Source organism: Podarcis gaigeae (assembly GCF_964106915.1).
Source record: "Podarcis gaigeae genome assembly, chromosome: 1".
Lineage (NCBI taxonomy): Eukaryota > Metazoa > Chordata > Lepidosauria > Squamata > Lacertidae > Podarcis > Podarcis gaigeae.
The window spans coordinates 27,635,691-27,655,500 of record NC_139678.1 but is presented as its reverse complement, the minus strand read 5'-3'; the positions used below and the strand labels follow the sequence as shown (position 1 = coordinate 27,655,500).

At 40.7% G+C, this 19,810-nt stretch overlaps 1 protein-coding gene across 7 annotated transcripts in view; it reads right to left on the bottom strand.

Moving 5' to 3' along the window:
- CEP128 (centrosomal protein 128) overlaps window positions 1-19,810 on the bottom strand; it is a 187,994-nt gene that overhangs the window by 126,820 nt on the left and 41,364 nt on the right. For 5 of the 7 annotated variants that reach the window (XR_014562471.1, XM_083732094.1, XM_083732095.1 and 2 more), the window contains exons 13-15: window positions 7,046-7,396; window positions 3,249-3,899; window positions 527-691 (exon numbers count right to left, since the gene is read on the bottom strand). Coding sequence is in view for 6 of the 7 variants with exons in the window: in XM_083732094.1 (XP_083588220.1) it covers window positions 527-691; window positions 3,249-3,899; window positions 7,046-7,396 (1,167 nt within the window). In the remaining variant the exon portion in view is untranslated. The remainder of the gene's footprint in view (window positions 1-526; window positions 692-3,248; window positions 3,900-7,045; window positions 7,397-19,810) is intronic. The other 2 variants (XM_083732096.1, XM_083732097.1) reach the window with 1 other exon arrangement.

Below are 19,810 nucleotides of genomic sequence, written 5' to 3'. Positions count from 1 at the left end.
ACAGTATTTATAGGAACTCAAACATTGAGATCCCGCTCTGTTCCAGTAACAAGAAGCCGAAAGCACCAGCCTGAAGATGACGAGTGAGACCTCGTCGAAACGTCGCCTAGACACCCCAACTTTTACACGGGAAGACACCCGAGGACACCAAAACCTGCATTCCTGTACCCGTGAAAATCTACGAAAGCAAATATATATATATATATATATATATATATATATATATATATATATATTTGCTGTTTTCCTCATCAGCAAATTGACATCATCTAACATATCAGGACCCAAAACTGTATCATGCCAGGGGCACAGCCACCATTTTGTTGCACATCATTTTTACACAATTTTTTTTAAAATAAAATAAAATAAAGATGGGAAAAGAAATACTAAATCAGAACAATCAGGCATAGAGAGACAGAGAGATGGAAAAGATGGAAAATGAGAGAGAAGACATATATAGCAAAAAAGCAGAGAACTGGGTGCTAAAAGGTGGGTCCTAGCCTAGCCTAAAGAAGCTGAACTCTACCTTTTCATCCAGTTCTTGTTTCATCAGCTGGTATTTTCGCCTAAATTTTGAATTTTCTTCTTCCTTCTGGCTTAGCTCCTCCACCAGCTTATCACACTCAATTTTCATCTTTTCTACCTGTCGGCGATGAGCTTTTACCAAATTTCTTTCTTCTACAAGCTCTGCCTGTTGGGAATAAGCAAAACAAAGAACAAAGTTGACCATGCTTATTTAAGTTCCCAACTTCTTGGCCAAACTTTTATGAAACAATTTTAATGAGGGAGGGTTTCATACAGATTTATCTGAAGGAAGCCTCTTACTTGAAATCCACATCACATATCAAATGGCACCATAACTGTTTATCATCAGGTAGCTTTATTGCTATATAATATACATGTGTATTGACTGTTCTATCTGTTAAGTTCTGTCTTTGACACTTCTGTCTTTCCCCTTCTGCTGAAAATATGGCTGTCCATGTCTCTCCAACATTTTCCCCTGCCACATTAGCCCCAAAGAGTTTTTCTTTACAGTAACCTGATAGTAACTCTGTACACTAACATACGACTGACAAGTAAGCAGATGAGACCCCAAAGGATGTCCATTCTCATGAAGGAGAAGGGATGGAGCTATGCAGAAATGTCAGACAGAAACAGGAGGTAAATAAGAAATAAAGTTCTTGCTTACTAGCAGGTTGGAAAACAGGATTGGAATAACCTAATATTCTATTATTGATAAATAAAATGGCAGGCAATTACGTTTTCTATCAGTAATCCCATATTTATTAATCCAATAGTTAGTTTACATAATCCAGGACAACTGGTGTTTTAATTCTGTTCATGCTGTTCTCTAAAATATCAACTTACAGGATCAAACTACATAACAGAGACTTCTGGCAATAGATATATCCTTCCCAGTCTCTGCAAGCAATCCAGATTGTTTTGCACGGCATTAACAGATTTGACCACATGCTGCTCCTCAGTATAGTTCTTGTGTTGCACAAAAATGTCACTTTGTATTTGCCACCTACTCCATGCCCACTCTCAGCCATTGCTTTAAAAAATGTCTAGAATGAGATCACACAAGCTATTGGCCAGGTCTGGGCAAAATGCTAAACTACAGTTCGGTGCTAAAAGCATGAGCAGAAAACAGTTGCCACAAACCCCAGACTCATGCGCTGCCCCCTCCTCATGGTTACCTTTTCCTGTAAAGCTTTAAACAAATCAAGAGATCATGCATTATACCGGGTGGGAGCAGGGGAACCGTGTGGACAGGGTGCACCCGGCATGAATAGCTCTGGGACCAGAGGACTAGACTGCCAAAGAAAAAGCAACAATGTCCTTCAGCTTCTCTGGGCTTGTCCATGATTCTCTGGAACCTTAAAACAATCACTCTTTGTGGGTGGTTACCTGGAGCTGTGATTAGAATCCAGGAGTTGGACAAAAGGTGGACATAAACTAAAGCACATTCTGCAGACACAGAACCTCATTTTGCATTTCAAGTGGTTAGGAGGACCTCTAGGAGAAACAGCATTCAATTCATTCAGTGCATCCCAGCATCATCACCAAGGCAAATCTGTATCCTGAACCAGGTAACTGCGATCTTTGGTTACATTACAAAGTAAGAAAGAGGGTAGATCCAGGAGTCCATACAGTGGAAAAGGGGAATTGTCTTTATCCTCCCCCACGATGTATAACCTCCCTTCCGGTTCCCTTAAAAATCACACTGGTCGCTGAGTAAGCAAGTGCCACATTCACTTATTTATGCACCCAATCTACCATTTTATTACATGCACCAGAGTCTTAAGGACGTCAAGTAAATGCCTGTAAGAGAAAGTGTTTCATGTGGCAGCACGTATGGTGTCAACATCCTCTGGCCATTAACAAGTGCACTCAATATTATTTTACAGAGAAGAAATATTTTAGTAAAATGGAGAAAAATAACAAAGCAAGTATCAGAGAACAAGGAGATGCAGGCTGAAGAAACTATTATAACTTTGGTTGTTATTGAAAATGGAAAAAGTAGCTATGGTGGGGCTGTCACTTATGTTTGTCATTCTATGTCCAGGAGTATAACCACTACTGGAAAAATTTAATTGTTCTGCAACTGGTATGTTCTGGTCCATTCTACGTCTGTATCGCACAGTTTTGCAAGAGAAGAGAATGTGGTATTGAATGTGGATTGGCTGTGAATATCAGCTTCAATCTGTGTTTTTGGGGTTGGTGGGTTGTTGTTTTTATTTTTAAAAAAACAAGCTTCTAGGAAGGGGAGACAGTACCTAGTGAAATATCAAAAACAATAGGGGTGGTTGGATAAAATTTCCAGAAGTCAAGGGCAGGGCTTTAATGATCTTGGTCTCTTCCTATGATTAGCCAAACCAGAACAAATGATGCAAAGTAGTTAAAAATGCATAATAAATGATGCAAATAGGAACTCTTATATCCCCTGAGCACAAAAACCTTGTAGGAAGGAAGATGTGCATGTAGGAAGAATGTTGAAGGCCAGGGATAAACAAAGTCAACCTTTGATACTGGCCAACATACCACATCTATTTGGAATGGGTTCTCTCTCTTTTTTTCCCCTTTTTTAATTTTAAAGCTCAAGTCCACATGTTTCACAAGAATGCAGAACCTGTTCAAGGAGCAAATGGCCAATTTTAAATTGGACAGTTCACACTTCCATTACCCTACACACAAACCCAGGTACAATGGGGAGAGATATGCAAAGCTGACTAGCCTACAGGTACCTTGAATTTTTCAATGTGACCTGCTGCTTCTTCTTTTTCTTGGCTGAACAGCTTCATAATCTCTTGGACACGTTGGTCATGTTTGGTTTTAACTCGCTGCAACTCTGACTGAAGCTCTGCTAGCTCCTGCTGGTGGACATCTCGCTCCAACTTCAGCTGCTGACTGACTGTAGCCATTTCTTCCTGGCTAGACTCCTGCTGTTTCTTGAGATCCATCAGGGTCTTGCACATCTCCTTCTTGGATTTCTCGTCGTCTGCCATGCGGCTGGTCAGTTCAGCCCGAATTGCACTCAGGTTTTTTATAACAGCCTGCATCTCTAACAGCTTTGCCTGGTCCTTTTCATGGATCGTGTTAATGGTGGCAAGCTCTTCCTCTAAATGCTGCTTTTCAGTTCTTAGCTGGCTCAGCATTAGACCCTGCTGTCGCAGCTCACCCTCTAGCCTCTCTGCAGATTCTCTGACATCCCTGATTTCTTGTTCAAGAGCCATCTGAACCGATCTGGTTTCTCTGAGCTTCACTTCTTTGCAGTGAAGTTCCTCTTCTTGCTTGGCCCTCTTCTCAAGAACACCAGTCAGCTCCTTCTGAAGGTTTTCCATCTGATGCATAGCTGAAAGAAGCTGACTTTTTAAGTCATCCCTTTCTTTATGGACCTGCAATTCAAAAGAGCAGTAGAGGACTAGAAAAAAGTATCAAGAGGCACATGGACTTCTACTACAGCATGAGAGACACAATTTTTTCCAGCCCAAAAGCTGCATTCCCTTCACAGGCAACCTTGCAGGGGCCACATGTCAGTGGAGAATAGGGCCAGATGTAAAAGTAGGCAGAGTAACAAAGGGGATTCTTACCTTTGTACAACAAGTATATTCCAGCCATGGACAAGTCTGAGGTTTCTACACACCCACACATTTCTCCATCAATGGCATTATAGGGCAGAATAGAGCTGATGAGGGGTGTGGCCTGGAAGAGGGGGTGTGGCCTGGAAAGAGTCACAGGGGCTGAACAGTGTCCTACGGAGCCACATTTGGCCCTGGAGCCTGAGGCTCCCCACCCCTATACCATAGGGAGGAAGTGGCCCAGACCAGCACTTTGGAGAAAGAAGACCACCACAACAAAGAGAAGAACACCAGTGTCCTTTCCCATAAATTTAAGCAGCAGCTGAATTTTGCCACTGGTGTGGCTTCTTTTTTTTTAAAAAAAAGGTGTTTTGCTTGTGTAATTGTATTTACTTGTTTATTACTGCTTTCTTTACTGATTTTGAGAGAGTTATGTGGTCCCTTGCTGTCAGAAGTCACCCAAAATAAAGAACAGTAAATGATCATAAAATCCATTAGGAAGAGTAATAGCAGAACAAAATACAACCTGTTCTGATGATTTTTAAGGTTGATTTTATTCCTTTAACTATTGTTTACCACTTTTAATATTATGACAAACGGATAAAGCAATATTACATTTAAAAGCATAAATATTTTATCCCTCCCTTGAACCCACTCCTTCGCAACACCTTGCATTACAGGCCGCTGCTTAAACTTGGGTTGAAGTCAAAGGCTCACTTCTGTCTCTCCAACCTTCTTTCCTGCCACTGCCTTTCTCTCCAATCCTTAACATTCCTGCAATTCAACTGACTCCCCCCCCCCACTGTAGTTACAATCACTGTCGTTATTCTAGATAGACCCTTCCCTCTCAGAAGTCTCAGTTATTTCAGGTTACAGGTTTTCTCTGTACCTTAGACAGGCAGCTTTTAAATCCCAGCAAAGGGAATGTGCTTTGACTGGGTATAAAAGAAGTGACTGAGTAATTATAAAGCAGAGATGCAATGAAGTCCACCTACTTGTCACACTTGGCCTGAGCCTCTTGGGGACACAAAACAGCCTTTCCCTGTCAAAACTGTGTCTCGTATGTTGGTTGCTTATTTTCAAATTGCAGTGAAATGTTTAATTATTGCTTAGAATCTCCAGTCTCCCAATGGCCATCTGCCGCAACTCTCCTCTTTTTATGTTTTTACCTTGAGGGTGGAAGTACTAATCTACTATTTTTCACACTGCTAATTTTCCTCCCACGTGTATTATCGCATCAAAAATTGTGCTTCCTCTTTCAGCCTTCGGACGTTACTACTGCCTCTGGACATCATTCAAGAACATTTAATTGAAATGTTCATTGCTATTTTAAATGCTAGCTTTTCAGCAGATTACACCCCCCCCCCAAATTTTTTTTTTTCCGAAAAAAATATAGCCTGCTGTATAAAAGAGAAAAGTATTATCACAGAGCTCTTAGCCTGTAAGCACAGCCACCTTGGACTGTTAATCAAACACAATGAAACACGAAAAGGGGATTCCCAAACAATCCCAGTTATAACATTTGAATTCACTGTTCTGAGAAGGAGAAAAAGACCTGGAAATGCTGTTTTGCCACTGTGAAAGCTGTGTTCTTACTGTTTTGAAGAAGCAAATCAAAGCCTTTGAGAACTGTCAACTTATTCTCTAAAACCTTATTAGTCAGATGAGTGAGCAAACCCTTATCTGTCAGTTCAAATAACTTCTATTAGCAAAGTTCCACACTTTATCTGGCAAAATGCTTGCAGTGCATACATCACCATTTCCTGAAGCAAATACACAAAGGGGCTTGCGGGATTCCTGGAAGCATTGGGCTTGCCACTGTTGAAAACATGGTATTATTAGACCTTTAAGAAGAGCCCTGCTGGATTCTGGAATGGACCAAAGTGTAGCAGAGATACAACTGAGTATAGACAACTCCAAACATCCATATACCTGCGACTAGGGATCTAAGACCAATTTGGTTTCCAAGTTACATGAGCAGAGAGTGTGAATGGTTTGAGTACTGTACACATATCTGTCCACACCTTGCAACAGCATGCTGGCTATTTGCCATGCATGGTCGTAGAGCAACACTTTCAAGCAGGGGGAGGATCTTCAGACCCAGGGAGCGAATGCATTCCTCTAAAGACTGCACCTCTTACCAGCTCTACTCCACACCCTCTTTGGTTGCTTTTGCCTGGCTGGAATATATCCTGAATTGTAGTAACCTGGATGGTGGATTGTAGAAACCTCTGACTTTTACATGGCTGGAATATAGCCTGCTGTACAAAAGGGAAAAGTCACATCTGTTTCTCCACATACTTTGGTCATGTCCCTCTGAACATGCCTACTGTTGCCTCTGGTGCCACTTAACACTGGGGCACAAGTCCTCAAAATCTGTCCACAATGAAATGTAGCCCAAAGGCTGGTAACATTCTCCCTCCACTGCTTTAAAGGAACCAAGACAAAAGACTGAATACTTTATTTGGACGACTAAAACTGGGCAAATTTCTTTTAAAAAATCAGGTGTGATTTTTCGCCTTACATTTCTAGAATTTCTGTTTTATGCCTTACATTTCTAGAAGTCACTATATCAAAGCCAGATCTGATCATTTGTAAGCTTACATTACAAAGGTCAAAAATTTGATCAGGCACCAAATTTTCTATTAAAAATGTTGATGTCATGCCAACCACAACAGGATGACACTATTTCCACCTCACCTGTGAAGATGTTCCAGTAAGATGGATCAGATCAAAAGGTCCATTGTATTAATTACAAGCTACATATATCTGACTACTGAAAGTCAACTCTTCTCCCTCCTCCTCCATAAAGCCCACCACTAACGGAATATGGTTTTTCTTACAGTGTGATATATTATACCTACTTATTTTCAAGAGTCTAAAAATTCACTGGGGGAAAGTAGTTCCCAGAACGGTTGGCTTCAAGAAAAAATGAAATAACTGAAAGGAAAAAAATCCCATACCAGATTGTTCTTCTCCATCAGCTGCTTGTGAAGTTGAGTCTGCTTCTCTCTTTCATGTTCCAGTTTCTTACACTTTAGCTTCCAATGTCTAATAGTTTCCTGAGCTTTCAGTTTTAACTCCTCCCTCTTCTTCTCATTCTCTAGCCTGAGTACTTCAGATTGTCTGAATTCAGCTAGGTACCTCTCTGCCTCCTTAGTCGACTCTTCCAGTTGCTGAGCCAGCTCACTAACTTGGAGTTCTGCAGCTCTGCACTCATTTTCACAGATCTTATAGCTGCTCTGTATCTCCTTCAGCTGGCTCAGCATCCTTTGCTGCTGGGTCTCCCTCTTTTCCAAGTCGGAGGTTAAAACCTAGAAATCATCACAATATATTAACACATTTTTTTCTTGGGGAACAGAGACATACATGCACATTTAACAATTTCCAGAGGGGCAGCCATGTTTGCCTGTGGCAGCAAGACTTGAGGTACTAGCAATTTTTTTATGGCGCAAGCCAGAGGTGGGGGAATCTATGCCTTCAAGATGTTGCTGGACTACAACCTTATATCAACCCTGACCATTGCTCATGCCAGGTTAGGCTGAAGGGAGTTGTTTAGGAACATCTGGAAAGGTCACAGGTTCCCCATTCCCAGATTAAGTTTTTGCAGACTAGAGTTCAATTATCTTGAGAAGAACAAAGTGTCATACTAAGTTGGCAAGCGTATAGAATCACATATAGAGTATGTGTTGGGGGGTGGGACAGAGAGAGGAATGAAGTTACAAGGACCCGAATTGCAGAGGGAGAGAGAGAGAGAGAGAGAGAGAGAGAGAGAGGAGAGCAGACGGTGATAATTTTGTAAAACAAAAAAGGTACAGTGACTAATTATGAGTTAATAAATTTGTATCCCACGTTTTGGGAGAAGATGCCTTACAAAGAAGGTACAAAGTACAAAATGCAGCAATCACCAAAAACAATACACAAACACAATACAACGGTCTTACATATCCTAAAAATACTGACAATTGACAAGACAGTGTTGATAAATTATACAAAATGTATTGTTTTAACTTTGGGGCCCCTGGGCTCCTTTGGGAGGAAGAGAAGACAGAAATTTAATTTGACGACGACATGCCAACACTGGTAAGCTAATTAATATATGTAGTACAAAAAAAAAAACACTTTAACCTCAATTCAAACCACAGGAGACAGAAATAAAAATTCTGTTGGACTGTAGTTTGGTAATTTCACGAGGGAGTCGTTACTCCAGAATCAAAAGCCTTCAAATGCAAGGAGAGCAACAGCAACCATTTTCCAGCTTCCCACAGCTGTGCCTGTTCAAGAGACACTTCCTTGCTACTGCCAATGAAATAATGGATTTGAACTGCCCTATGTTCTCACCCATGAAACGATGGCAGCAAGCTTTACAGCCAACTTTGAAAACAGACGTCTCCACTGTCCCACAAGACCAGTAAGCACATACACACACAAGAGCAGAAGGCACACATATACCCAATGTGAAAAATTATGTCCTGCCAAATGGTATGTCCTTGTTCTATGGAACAGTAGATTTTAAATCCTTTTATATCACCACTCTTTCCACATCCATTTTTATTTTACTGTCAGGGAACACACACATCTTTGCCAAAGAACCCTCTGCATATTGCAGACCATTCTGTAAAGGTACTAGGACAGTGGTTTGAAAACTCCCCCCCCCCGCCCCACCCCACGGACCCCTTGAAAATTGCTGACAGTCTTGGCAGACCACTTCATGACTTTTCTTCCTGTTGTAGCAATGGCAATGCTCTCCGCTAGATGTTGTATGATTTTTCCATTGTGTTTTATTGCTTGTTTCTTCTTCTTTTTCTATTGCATTTTACTGCACTACAAACCGCATTCCATAAAATTCAAATTGCATTACAATAAAATGCAATATAAAAAATAAAAAGAATCAATAAAAATGTAATCAAGTATCAGCATGAATATTTAATATGGGCATGCTGCTGACCACCTGAATGAAGTGTGCAGATTATGGGTAGTCCACGGACCACAGTTTGGGAACCTCTGCTCTAGGAGGCACACAGAGTTCATGTGGCCTGCTGGTTAAGCATCTCGGGCCATGCTAATGGAAAGCATGGCCAAGACCACACCAATCACTCTCCAAAGCAGAGCATGGCAGTGGGAGGCAAACACGCAAAGCACTCAAAAAGCAAAAACAAGCCATGTTGGTCCATAACGGGGGGGGGGGGGCACACTCAAAATCCACTGTCAGGTAATGCCTTTCATTAGGACCAACTCACAAAACATTGAGTTAACACTGGGGATTGTTCTGCCATTATTTATCTTCCCACCGAAAAGACCCTTGTCAGGTTCAACATGGTTTGGAACACCACTGCTACAGGACCGCTGCCGAATCTTCCCAACAAATTATTCATTGTTGTTGTTTAGTCGTTTAGTCGTGTCCGACTCTTTGTGACCCCATGGACCAGAGAACGCCAGGCACCTCTGTCCTCCACTGCCTCCCGCAGTTTGGTCAAACTCATGCTGGTAACCTCGAAAATACTATCCAACCATCTCGTCCTCTGTCGCCCCCTTCTCCTTGTGCCCTCCATCTTTCTCAACATCAGGGTCTTCTCCAGGGAGTCTTCTCTTCTCATGAGGTGGCCAAAGTACTGGAGCCTCAGCTTCACAATCTGTCCTTCCAGTGAGCACTCAGGGCTGATTTCCTTCAGAATGGAGAGGTTTGATCTTCTTGCAGTCCATGGGACTCTCAAGAGTCTCCTCCAGCACCATAATTCAAAAGCATCAATTCTTCAGCGATTATTCATAGTTAACCATTTTTTAAGCTAAGTTTTGTTCTTTGCCTTTTCTCGCAAAATATATTCAAGCTTTTCAGCTGGCAGGAGGCTTGAACAATTTCAGCCCTAGCCATTAAAGAACAACGTTATACACAAATGAAAACAAAGAGTGTTGGCACTACGGTCATTAGTTTAAACTTTTTTTTTTTTTAAAAAAAGACATTTTCTAATGTGTTGGAGACATCATATCCTTTCTTTTAGACCTTCAGGCGTTATAGATAACCTTTCTTGCTCAGCTACCTAATAAGTGATGTTTTATACGCTCTGATGAGTTCAATTCCAATGGAAGATTTGTATTAATTAAACATAATCTCCAAGGGCTATAGATTCAAATTCTGAACCTGACAAGTATGAGAGGATACAGACAAAAACCATCCGAAATCATTACATTTAGCCTTCCATAAATTTTGTTAAAATGTCTCACCTTCAAACTTCAGTGCTAGATTATTTTCCTTACAACAGCCGTAATTGTTTCCCATCCGATGATAAAATCCCTATCCTAAATAATGGCATCTTCAGCCTTTCTGGGTCATTAAAAGTAATTATTTCTCCACAAAGCCTATGAGAAAAGATCTTGTACCTACCACTGTAGTTTCCGTGTAGTAGTTAATGAAGCAAGATTCTAAGCTTAGGCAAAGCAGAGAAAATATTAAGATAAATTATCATGTTAAAAAACACTGAACAGTATTTCATCAGCAGTTAATATTTTCTACTCCCTGCCCCTGATCAAACTTTTAATTAGAATATTTGCTTTAAAATACACGGGTACATAATTAATTCCTAGTCACCAACTATACAGCTGATTGGTAGCAGAACAGACCTGATCTACACTGATAAAATATATATGCAAAACATGTACTCATATATTTTGCAATTCTCAAAGTAAACAGAGCTAATAAGGAGAAATAAATCTTCCTTGTTTTGCTTATTATTAAGTAAGAAGTTTATACTTGGGGGCTTTTAGCACAGTAGTAGAACTTCCCCTCTTTATACTCCTCTTTATACTCAGAGCAATTTATCATCATGGAAGAACTACCTTTCCTCAGTATTATTTTTTGGCACTATGCAGAGGCATTGGTTGCTATGGGCCATAGTAGAATACCAAATGTGCTCAAGCCCATAGATCTCACAAGGCTTGAATGCATAGTTGTGGCTTGCACATCTTCCCTCGGGGTAGTACTCCTGTTGCAGGGATATCAGCTTGGAGTGAAGGCCTTGGAGGAAGGCTCTGGAGCAGCTTTCGAGGCAGTGTGGGAACTGCGGAAACACACATACGCAGTGTGGTGCGGCTATTGGGTTACAAATAGAATACCTTACAAACCACACTGGATAACAAGAAACATGCATGTCAGCATCAGCTGGAACTGGTGTTTCCTGGTTTGTGCACTGGTGCCCTCTGTGGTTACAGCCTGAAGACTGCAGAGATGAAGAACAAGGAACAGAATTGTCTTAACAGGTTTCCACCTTCCTGGTAGTCCATTGGCTCCTCCAGACCTGATAAAGCTACAAATGCTGGATCTTTGCCAGGGCAACAACCAGTCTTTGGCCTTAGCTGTATGGCTTTCTAATTATCTGATGGTCAACCAGCCTACCTATGCTTTGGTCTTCCTGCTCAACATCTTCCTTTCAACCTTCCATCATCCCGGACCGCATGACAGCCCTTGCCCCATTCCAGCCAGCCTCCTTTGCCCAGATTCCTTGCCTTGGACCCCGACTCTCCTGTACGTCTTGCTTCCTAACTCTGTCAAGGCATGCCTATGGAATCAACCCTGGTGCTTCACCCCAACCAAATCCAGCCCTACCATGATTCATTTTCAGCCCTCTGTTGACTGCTCCATAGAGCCCAGTGTAGAAATAATTATAGGTGCTGAAATCTGTCCTATGTTAGGCTTTATGCATCCCAAAGGGCCTGTTATACCTAAAATTGACTTCTACTGCTGTAACTGGCATGCTCATGTTTGCTGCCAATTTCACCATCTCTGATTTATTCAATATCATTTTAAGTGTTTGATGGCAACTAACCAATAACATGCATATTTAGAATCCAATAACTTCAGCTGTAAAATTTAGAATACTATGTTTTTCTTCCCTGTGATGTTTTTTTCCAAATGAATTCAGTCCGGTTTTGTGTTTCTGGACAACTTATCATACAATATACAAACCACAGGGCTGGAATATTCAGCAATGTTGTTGGAAATATATCTGGTGCCTGCAGTTACCCCCAAAAGCAACACAATCCACTAATTACTGCTGTTTGTATTCCAACTCCAAAAAAAGTTTTAAATTGTTAAAAAGTATTTTAAGGTTAAGAAAATTCATATTCTATTCCAAAACTAAAAGGTTTTAAGGCTGGAAAACAGATTCTTACATGCCAACCCAACGCTGCCACACACATGTATGGCAGTTTTCACAGCAAAACTGTCAACACAATCTTAAGCCTGACATAATTGGAATAGATTTTATAGGCAAAAGTAATCATTTTCTGAATAGCAGTTTTTAAAAATGTATTTTTATCCCGTTTATACCCCTGAATATCATTTGCTGGGAAAACAACAGTGCAGGAAAGGACAGTTGCCTCCATGTCTTGCTTGTGGGCTTCCAATAAGCATCTGGTTGGCCCCTGTGGGAAGCAGGATGTTGGACTAAACAGGCCTTTAGGCAGACTCAGCAGGGCTCTCTTTTTATACTCCCGGTTTATCTAATAGCTCAAAGCAGCTGACATGAAACAAAACAGTGCAACCGCTTTGAAGGAAAGATATTGTAATACATAGGAACACCTAGTCTTAAATTAGACCTTTGTCCACCTGGTTTGGTACTGCTCTACAAGTGATGGGGCTCTTAAGGGTCTACTTTAACTAAAGAGGACAACGTGCATGTGCCCTACCACTGTGATATGATGCCTACCCAATAAAGATGCAGCCATCCTATTTCCTCCTGGCAGGGCAAGAGTGCAGAAACTTTTCCCGTCATGGGAGAGCCTACTAATAATTTAGCACTTAAGGATGCAGTCTTGAACTACCACGCTAAGTTCAAGATGTTGGTACTGGAGTGCTATACAGCTTGGGACCAGGATACTGAAAAGATTGCCTCACCCCTTATGCACCCAATCCATCACTGCACTCTGCAGGAGAGGGCCTCATATGGATGCCATCTTATCAGAAGGTCCGCTCCTTACAATACAGGAACCGGGCCTTTGTGTGGTAGCGCCTAGCCTTTAACATTAGGCGCTGCCTCTGTTGTCTTTTCAGCACCTACTAAAGACCTTCCTCGTTCAGGAGCCACACTTCAAAGCAGGGGGTGTTCAATAAGGCACTGTCTCACGTCAGTCCATAACACATCTCACCCAATGATGGACTGGCAGTCCAGGACTGCAAATAAGAGTCTCCTCCAAAGATCCCAAAGTACGGGCAAGATGATATAGGAAGTGACAATCCCGTTTCTCTGGATCTAACCAAATGTGTTTACTGTACTTTCCCTAAATATCCATTCAAGTAATCAAAAATCAAGTTAAAACACAAACCAGATAAGCCCTTACATCTGACAAATGACTAGTGTATGCACAGAGGATGCAGTTACTAAAATTAACCCCAGCATCTTCTATAACTTCATTTGAAGTCTATTAAGTCCATTCTAAATTATACTATAGGTATTTCACACAGTAAGTGGTCAACCTGTCTTGGGACATTCTAATTTCAGATTTACTCAGCCAATAAATTTAAATGTGTTACATTGTGTCCTCATTTCCCTAATTAAATTTTAACTTTTATTACAATATTTGACTGTTGCTGCACTGTGAACTGCTTTTCAAATTATGAAAAGAGACTAGAACTTTGATGGTTACTCTTTCATTACCAAATTAAATATATATATAGTTCCCTATTATGCTGTTTGTCAGACTGCAGCTAAAAATATAGCCAATCTGAAGTAAAATCCATGAGGCACAGTACATTATGGCATGAAAATCTCACCTCCGGGCATTCCTACGTGCCTGCACAAATAGCAGCTTTCACCACAGATCCCAATGTACAAATTTATTTCATACTATTTTATTCTCACAACACTGCAGAGGCTGGTTAAACTGAGTGGTCACCTACTGAGATTCATGGTTGAGGAGGAATCTGAACTTGGGTCTCCCCGGTCATAGTTTCAACATTCAAGGCATAACTATCAGTGTTTTGCTCAAAGCCAAATTTATAGGACTCCTCCAGGCCTTTCTTCTCTGACTCCATCTACATCTTGTTGTTGTTTAGTCGTTCAGTTGTGTCCAACTCTTCGTGACCCCATGGACCAGAGCATGCCAGGCACTCCTGTCTTCCACTGCCTCCCGCAGTTTGGTCAAACTCATGTTAGTAACTTTGAGAACACTGTCCAACCATCTCGTCCACTGTCGTCCCCTTCTCCTTGTGCCCTCAATCTTTCCCAACATCAGGGTCTTTTCCAGGGAGTCTTCTCTTCTCATGTGGTGGCCAAAGTATTGGAGTCTCAGCTTCAGGATCTGATTTCCTTAAGAATGGATAGGTTTGATCTTCTTGCAGTCCATGGGACTTTCAAGAGTCTCCTCCAGCACCATAATTCAAAAGCATCAATTCTTCGGCGATCAGCCTTCTTTATGGTCCAGCTCTCACTTCCACACATCACTACTGGGAAAACCATAGCTTTAACTATATGGACCTTTGTCGGCAAGGTGATGTCTCTCCTTTTTAAGATGATGTTTAAGTTTGTCATCGCTTTTCTCCCAAGAAGCAGGCATCTTTTAACTTCGTGACTGCTGTCACCCACATCTTAGTCACTGGTTAAGAAAAGGAGGATGCATCCTCAAAATCACCCTCTTACTAAATATTATCATTAACAAGATCTGTGTGTAGGAGACGCAGACAGGAATACTGTGGTAAAACCACAGTTATACAATCAAGGCAGTACTACTATTGTAACATGATTCAATGAAGCAACTACCATCACTACTGCTGCGATGACTGGCAAGACATGACAGAGCTGGCCTCCCAATGGCTGAAACTTAATTGCGTGGTTCGCATGTCACTCTAAACCACAGTTAAACTCAACTATGGTTTAAAGGTAAACACACAGCATTCAACGATCTCTTTGATTGCTTTCAAATTATGCTCTTAATACCAGGTGCCTGCAAGACAGAGAAAGGCTGAATATGACACAGCTGTGCTGGCTGGCAAAATATCTTGAGAGTCCAGCATAAAAGCCATGAGTGCAGCTGGAAGATTCTTCATCCCACTATGCAGGCCTGCGCACAGATTAGGAGAATGTATAATTGCAACCTTGTCTTCAGAACTTTTCACACCAGGGGAGAGAGGTGGGCAGAATGTTCTCTTCAAGATGGAATGTTGGAGGCACCAATATTCATCAGCAAAGAAGAAATCTCTCTTCTGGTTCTATATTTCTCATGATATAGTAGAATGAATTGAGATTTCAAGCTCATCTTGGCTCTCGGGAAGAAAGGAGCACTTTGCTCCCTTCTCATACTTTCATTACCAGGACAACAAAATGAACCAAGACCATGAGCAGATGGTTCAACCGACTGGCTCTGTTTGAAAGAATTCACAGGAAAACATAAGATTGAATTTAAAAGCCCAAATGGGAAAATCCTGCCTCTGCTTCTCTAGGATTCTTGGAACACATTACAAAAATCATTTTTTTATTTATTTTTTATAATATTTTTTATTAGTTTTATAAAGTACAGAAAAAAGAATAAAGAACGTATTATAAAAGCCAAAAAGAAAAGTTACAAATTTTTCTTACCCTTTTTTCCAAATCTGTTGGACTTCCCCACATCCTCCCAACCCTGCATTCTCTGTGGTACATAACGTCTGCAATTTGTTAACTTATTTCAATACTTATTGTATCTTCCTTTTTATCATGTTGCCCAATTTCAAATGTGTTATAACCCAAATCATGTACATTTTCATTCTAACACAATAAAGTTGTTTCATTATTCTATCTCTGACTCCTTGTACCTTAATTTCCATTTCTTGAATTTAACATTACTGAAGCTAGAATTTCCTAAAAGGTGCATTTTTTAACATTCATACAACTTATAATGTTTTTCCAAATAGTCTTTAAATTTTCTCCAATCTTCCTCGAATGTTTCTTCTCCCAAGTCTCGGATTCTGCCAGTCATTTCAGCCAGTTCCATATAATCCATCAACTGCGTGTGCCATTCCTCCAGTGTGGGTAAATCTTGTGTCTTCCAGTATTTTGCAATCAGAATCCTTGCTGCTGTAGTGGCATACATAAAAAAAGTTCTGTCCTTCTTAAACACTCTCCGGTCCACCATGCCCAAAAGGAAGGCCTCTGGTTTCTTAGGTAAGGTAAATCTCAGTACCTTTTTTAATTCATTATGAATCATTTCCCAGAATACAAAAATCATTTTAAAATCCCCCAATACAAGCCACATTAATTTTTCAGCATGGGCTACAGGACGCCAAAAGACGATTAGACAAATTCATGTGGGATAAGGCTATCAGTGGCTACTAGTCACAATGGCTAGGTTCTATCTCTACTATTAAAAGCAGTATGTGTCTGAATATCAGTTGCTAGGAATCACAGATGGGGAGAAGGCTGTTGTGCTCAGGCCCCACTTTCTGACCTCCCATAAGGTTTGGCTATCTACCACTTTTTAGTAATACGCAGTCATACAACCTCCTTCAATTACTACCTCTTTCAGTTAATTTAAACACTTTGTTATTTCACTCCTAAAGCTTCTTCAAATTAGGCAAAAGTCAACTACGGGCTTATTTCCTGTTCAGATGAATCCAAGATGATGGGAAAGAAATGGATTAAATCAGCAACAACCACTGATGAGAGAATACTAGGAATTCTTATGAATACAAATAGCTTATGAAGGTTAATGAGGTTCATCGTGGGTTTAAAATAAGAGAATGAGTGTATTTTGTATGTACAGTGAGTCCTCCAATTTAAGGTCTAGGTAACTTTTGAAAGGTACATTAGTGCAAGCTAAATTACCTTTTTTATTGCCAATTGTAAAATATCTCTCCATTCTTCTCCCTCCCGCCAACAAGTATCACAAAGTTGCTTTGTATAGTTCAATAGAAGTTCATAGAATAAAGCAAAATTAGAAGCTCTCAAAAAGGCATCAATAGTTGTATTTGAAGAGAAAGAATACAACACTTAACTAAGTGCACTGCCTGCCCTTTCTGTATAATTGCTGCACAGGAATTTTATTCCGGTTATTTTGAATCCATATGGTCTGGGAATTCATCCTGTTGGTTATCATTATTTAATATTTATTACATTTTTATCCCGCCTTCCCATCTAGGGGCTGAGGGAAGCCTGCATGGTTTCTTGCCCCATTTTTATCTCACAACAACCTTGTGAGGTAGAAGGCTTAAGAGATAAGGGGTGACCTTGGGCCAACATGCTTTATGGCTGAGCAGGTATTTGAATAGTGTCCCCCTGGTCTGACTTCAAACGTCTATCCACAACACTGCACTTGCTGTGGTTAATTTTAACTGACGTTTTAGAATTGGCAGTGATCCCCAAACAAGTAATTGTTAGTGTTAAAGCTGATAGGAGCAGTTATTTACTTGACAAGAGAATCATGGCTAAAGTCTCTAGCACCTGAACGTTTATAATTCTGCTGGAGTAGAAGGGAATTCAAATACATAGCTTGAAAGAGGGGTGGGAAGTATTCAGCTGTGGAGAATTTCAACTTGATGCCTCTACTGTGCACACATTTTTGAAGCATTCGCCTTCTAACTTTCATTCTTGAAGAATCCAAAAAATAAAGGTTAGCTCTATCATAGGAGGGGGGGGTTGAACAACCCATGAACTTTGCTTAGGAAAAGGTATTTCCAGATACCTAAATCCCTTCGGAAATATTTATGGTATTATACTTAATAAAGTAATTCTGCCATGCCCTATATGGTCCATAGATGACCTAACGGAACATCAGAGTGCCAGAAGACAATCCTTTGTTCTACGCTGGAAACTCAGCTCAAGCCAATCCTAGCTTTTCACTGCCAAGGGGGGGGCACCACTTTATGAAATATTTACTTTTCCATACTGCAGTGTTTTTCCAGCTCATCTTAAATAGGAAAGTCTCCCCCACCCAACCTGTACAGAATAAACTATTCTAAGATTATAAAGGTGTTCCCACAAGAGAAAGGGGGATCTGAAGCCATCTTGTCAACAGTTCCATCATTTACAGAACATAATGAGATTTCCCATGCTAACAGCCATTTTAAAATATTAAACATTTGCATTTGTATAGCAATGTACGATTATGAACACTGGTGTGCAGGATTACACAAAGTAAAGTTGAGTTTTCAAAATTATCATACCACTCTTGAAAATAATTTCTGATCCCATTCTCCACAGCATGAGAAAATGAACAAAAATCCACCCCATTTGCTGACTGAGAACATAGGAAAGATTTCGGCTCAGAATAGGTGTCGGGCAAAATTTGTGGGAGCAAAGCAAACTGGATAGCGTGGTGCTGTGATAACACCAAGGTTGCAAATTCGCTCCCCATATGGGATAGCTGCATGTTCCTGCATTACAGGGGGTTGGACTAGATGATCCTCCGGGTCCCTTCAACTCCACAATTCTATGATTCTAAAAAACAAAGGAAGGTTGTTGGAAGGGAGAAATTATTTGGAAACCCTAAAAGGGCAGTGATGGAAACAGTGCAAGAGTCCTTTAACTCTATTAGCACCGTTGCCTGCACACCTCCTCTCAGAAGTGGAGATCCCCCCCTACACACACACATACACAAACCTTTTGCATGCAGGCAGGCATATACAAACGAAAATGCCAAAATGACTGACCCTACAGCTATTCCCAGTGTCTGTGAAAAATACACAACTTTATTGAATATACCTTTGAAACCTGCAATGCGCAGCAGTTTTTTTTCAACCATTGCTATCAAGGAAGTCTTTGTTAACAGCACCTGCACAGGACATTGATCACATGGGTCACACTCTGTATAAACTTGTCCTCCGGGGGCAGGTTATGCTGCTCACATGTAATTGATAGAGTACTGTCAATCATCATTAGCAGCTGCCAGGAAGCTCCATGCAGATGATGGGCTGTGGTTGAATGCATGTTGGGAGAAGAGTTGAGTGTGTGTGCGCGCACATGCAAGATTCAGCCCACAGAATCCAGAGAATCTTGGTTTTAAATCTTCTACACATCCTGTGTAATGACAAATTGATAATCAAAGGAAGTGCATCGCTCATGCACTTGAGAGGCAGATAGATGATACTTCCCTCCCCTATCACCATAAGGCAACTTTGCTCTTCTGAAACAAGCCTGTCCAAAACCATCTGGAAAAAGCACAGACCCGTATTAGATTTGCAGCTGGAAGTAGTACTATAAAGAACAGATCTGATGGAATGCTGTTTTACTACTGTAGTTTTCAAGTTCACAGCCTTTTGCGGCTTAATGTCGCATCAAGAGGGAAATAATCCATTTCCTTTTCACCTCCTGCAGCTGCTGCCACCTCCCTTAGAGGGTAACAGCAGGAAGTAAAATGTGTATTATACGATTTGTTCTTGTGAGACAGACCTCTAAGCCTCTGGATTTTAAACATACAAAAAGCAGGCTCTTTTAACCTTGTTCTATCAATATGTATATTTTTTATTAAGCAGAACAGTTGGATTCCTGGAAACTGTTCGGCATCTAGGAAGTGATCTGCCGCAGAATTAAATTCTTAAAAAGCCAAGTTTGCTTCCCTTGCACATACTACTTTATCTGGCACTCTTGTTATATCCAAAGGTCACTATGGTAAAATAAGGGGTGTTAGTTTTTTTAAAAAATGGAGAACAAAGTATTAGTATGATATTATACTCCATTTTAAGCATAGAAACATTGGGCAGGTTCACCTGACAAGCCCTGTCCGCAGAAGTCATGTGCAATGACTTCTGCTTCTGCAATTCAGCT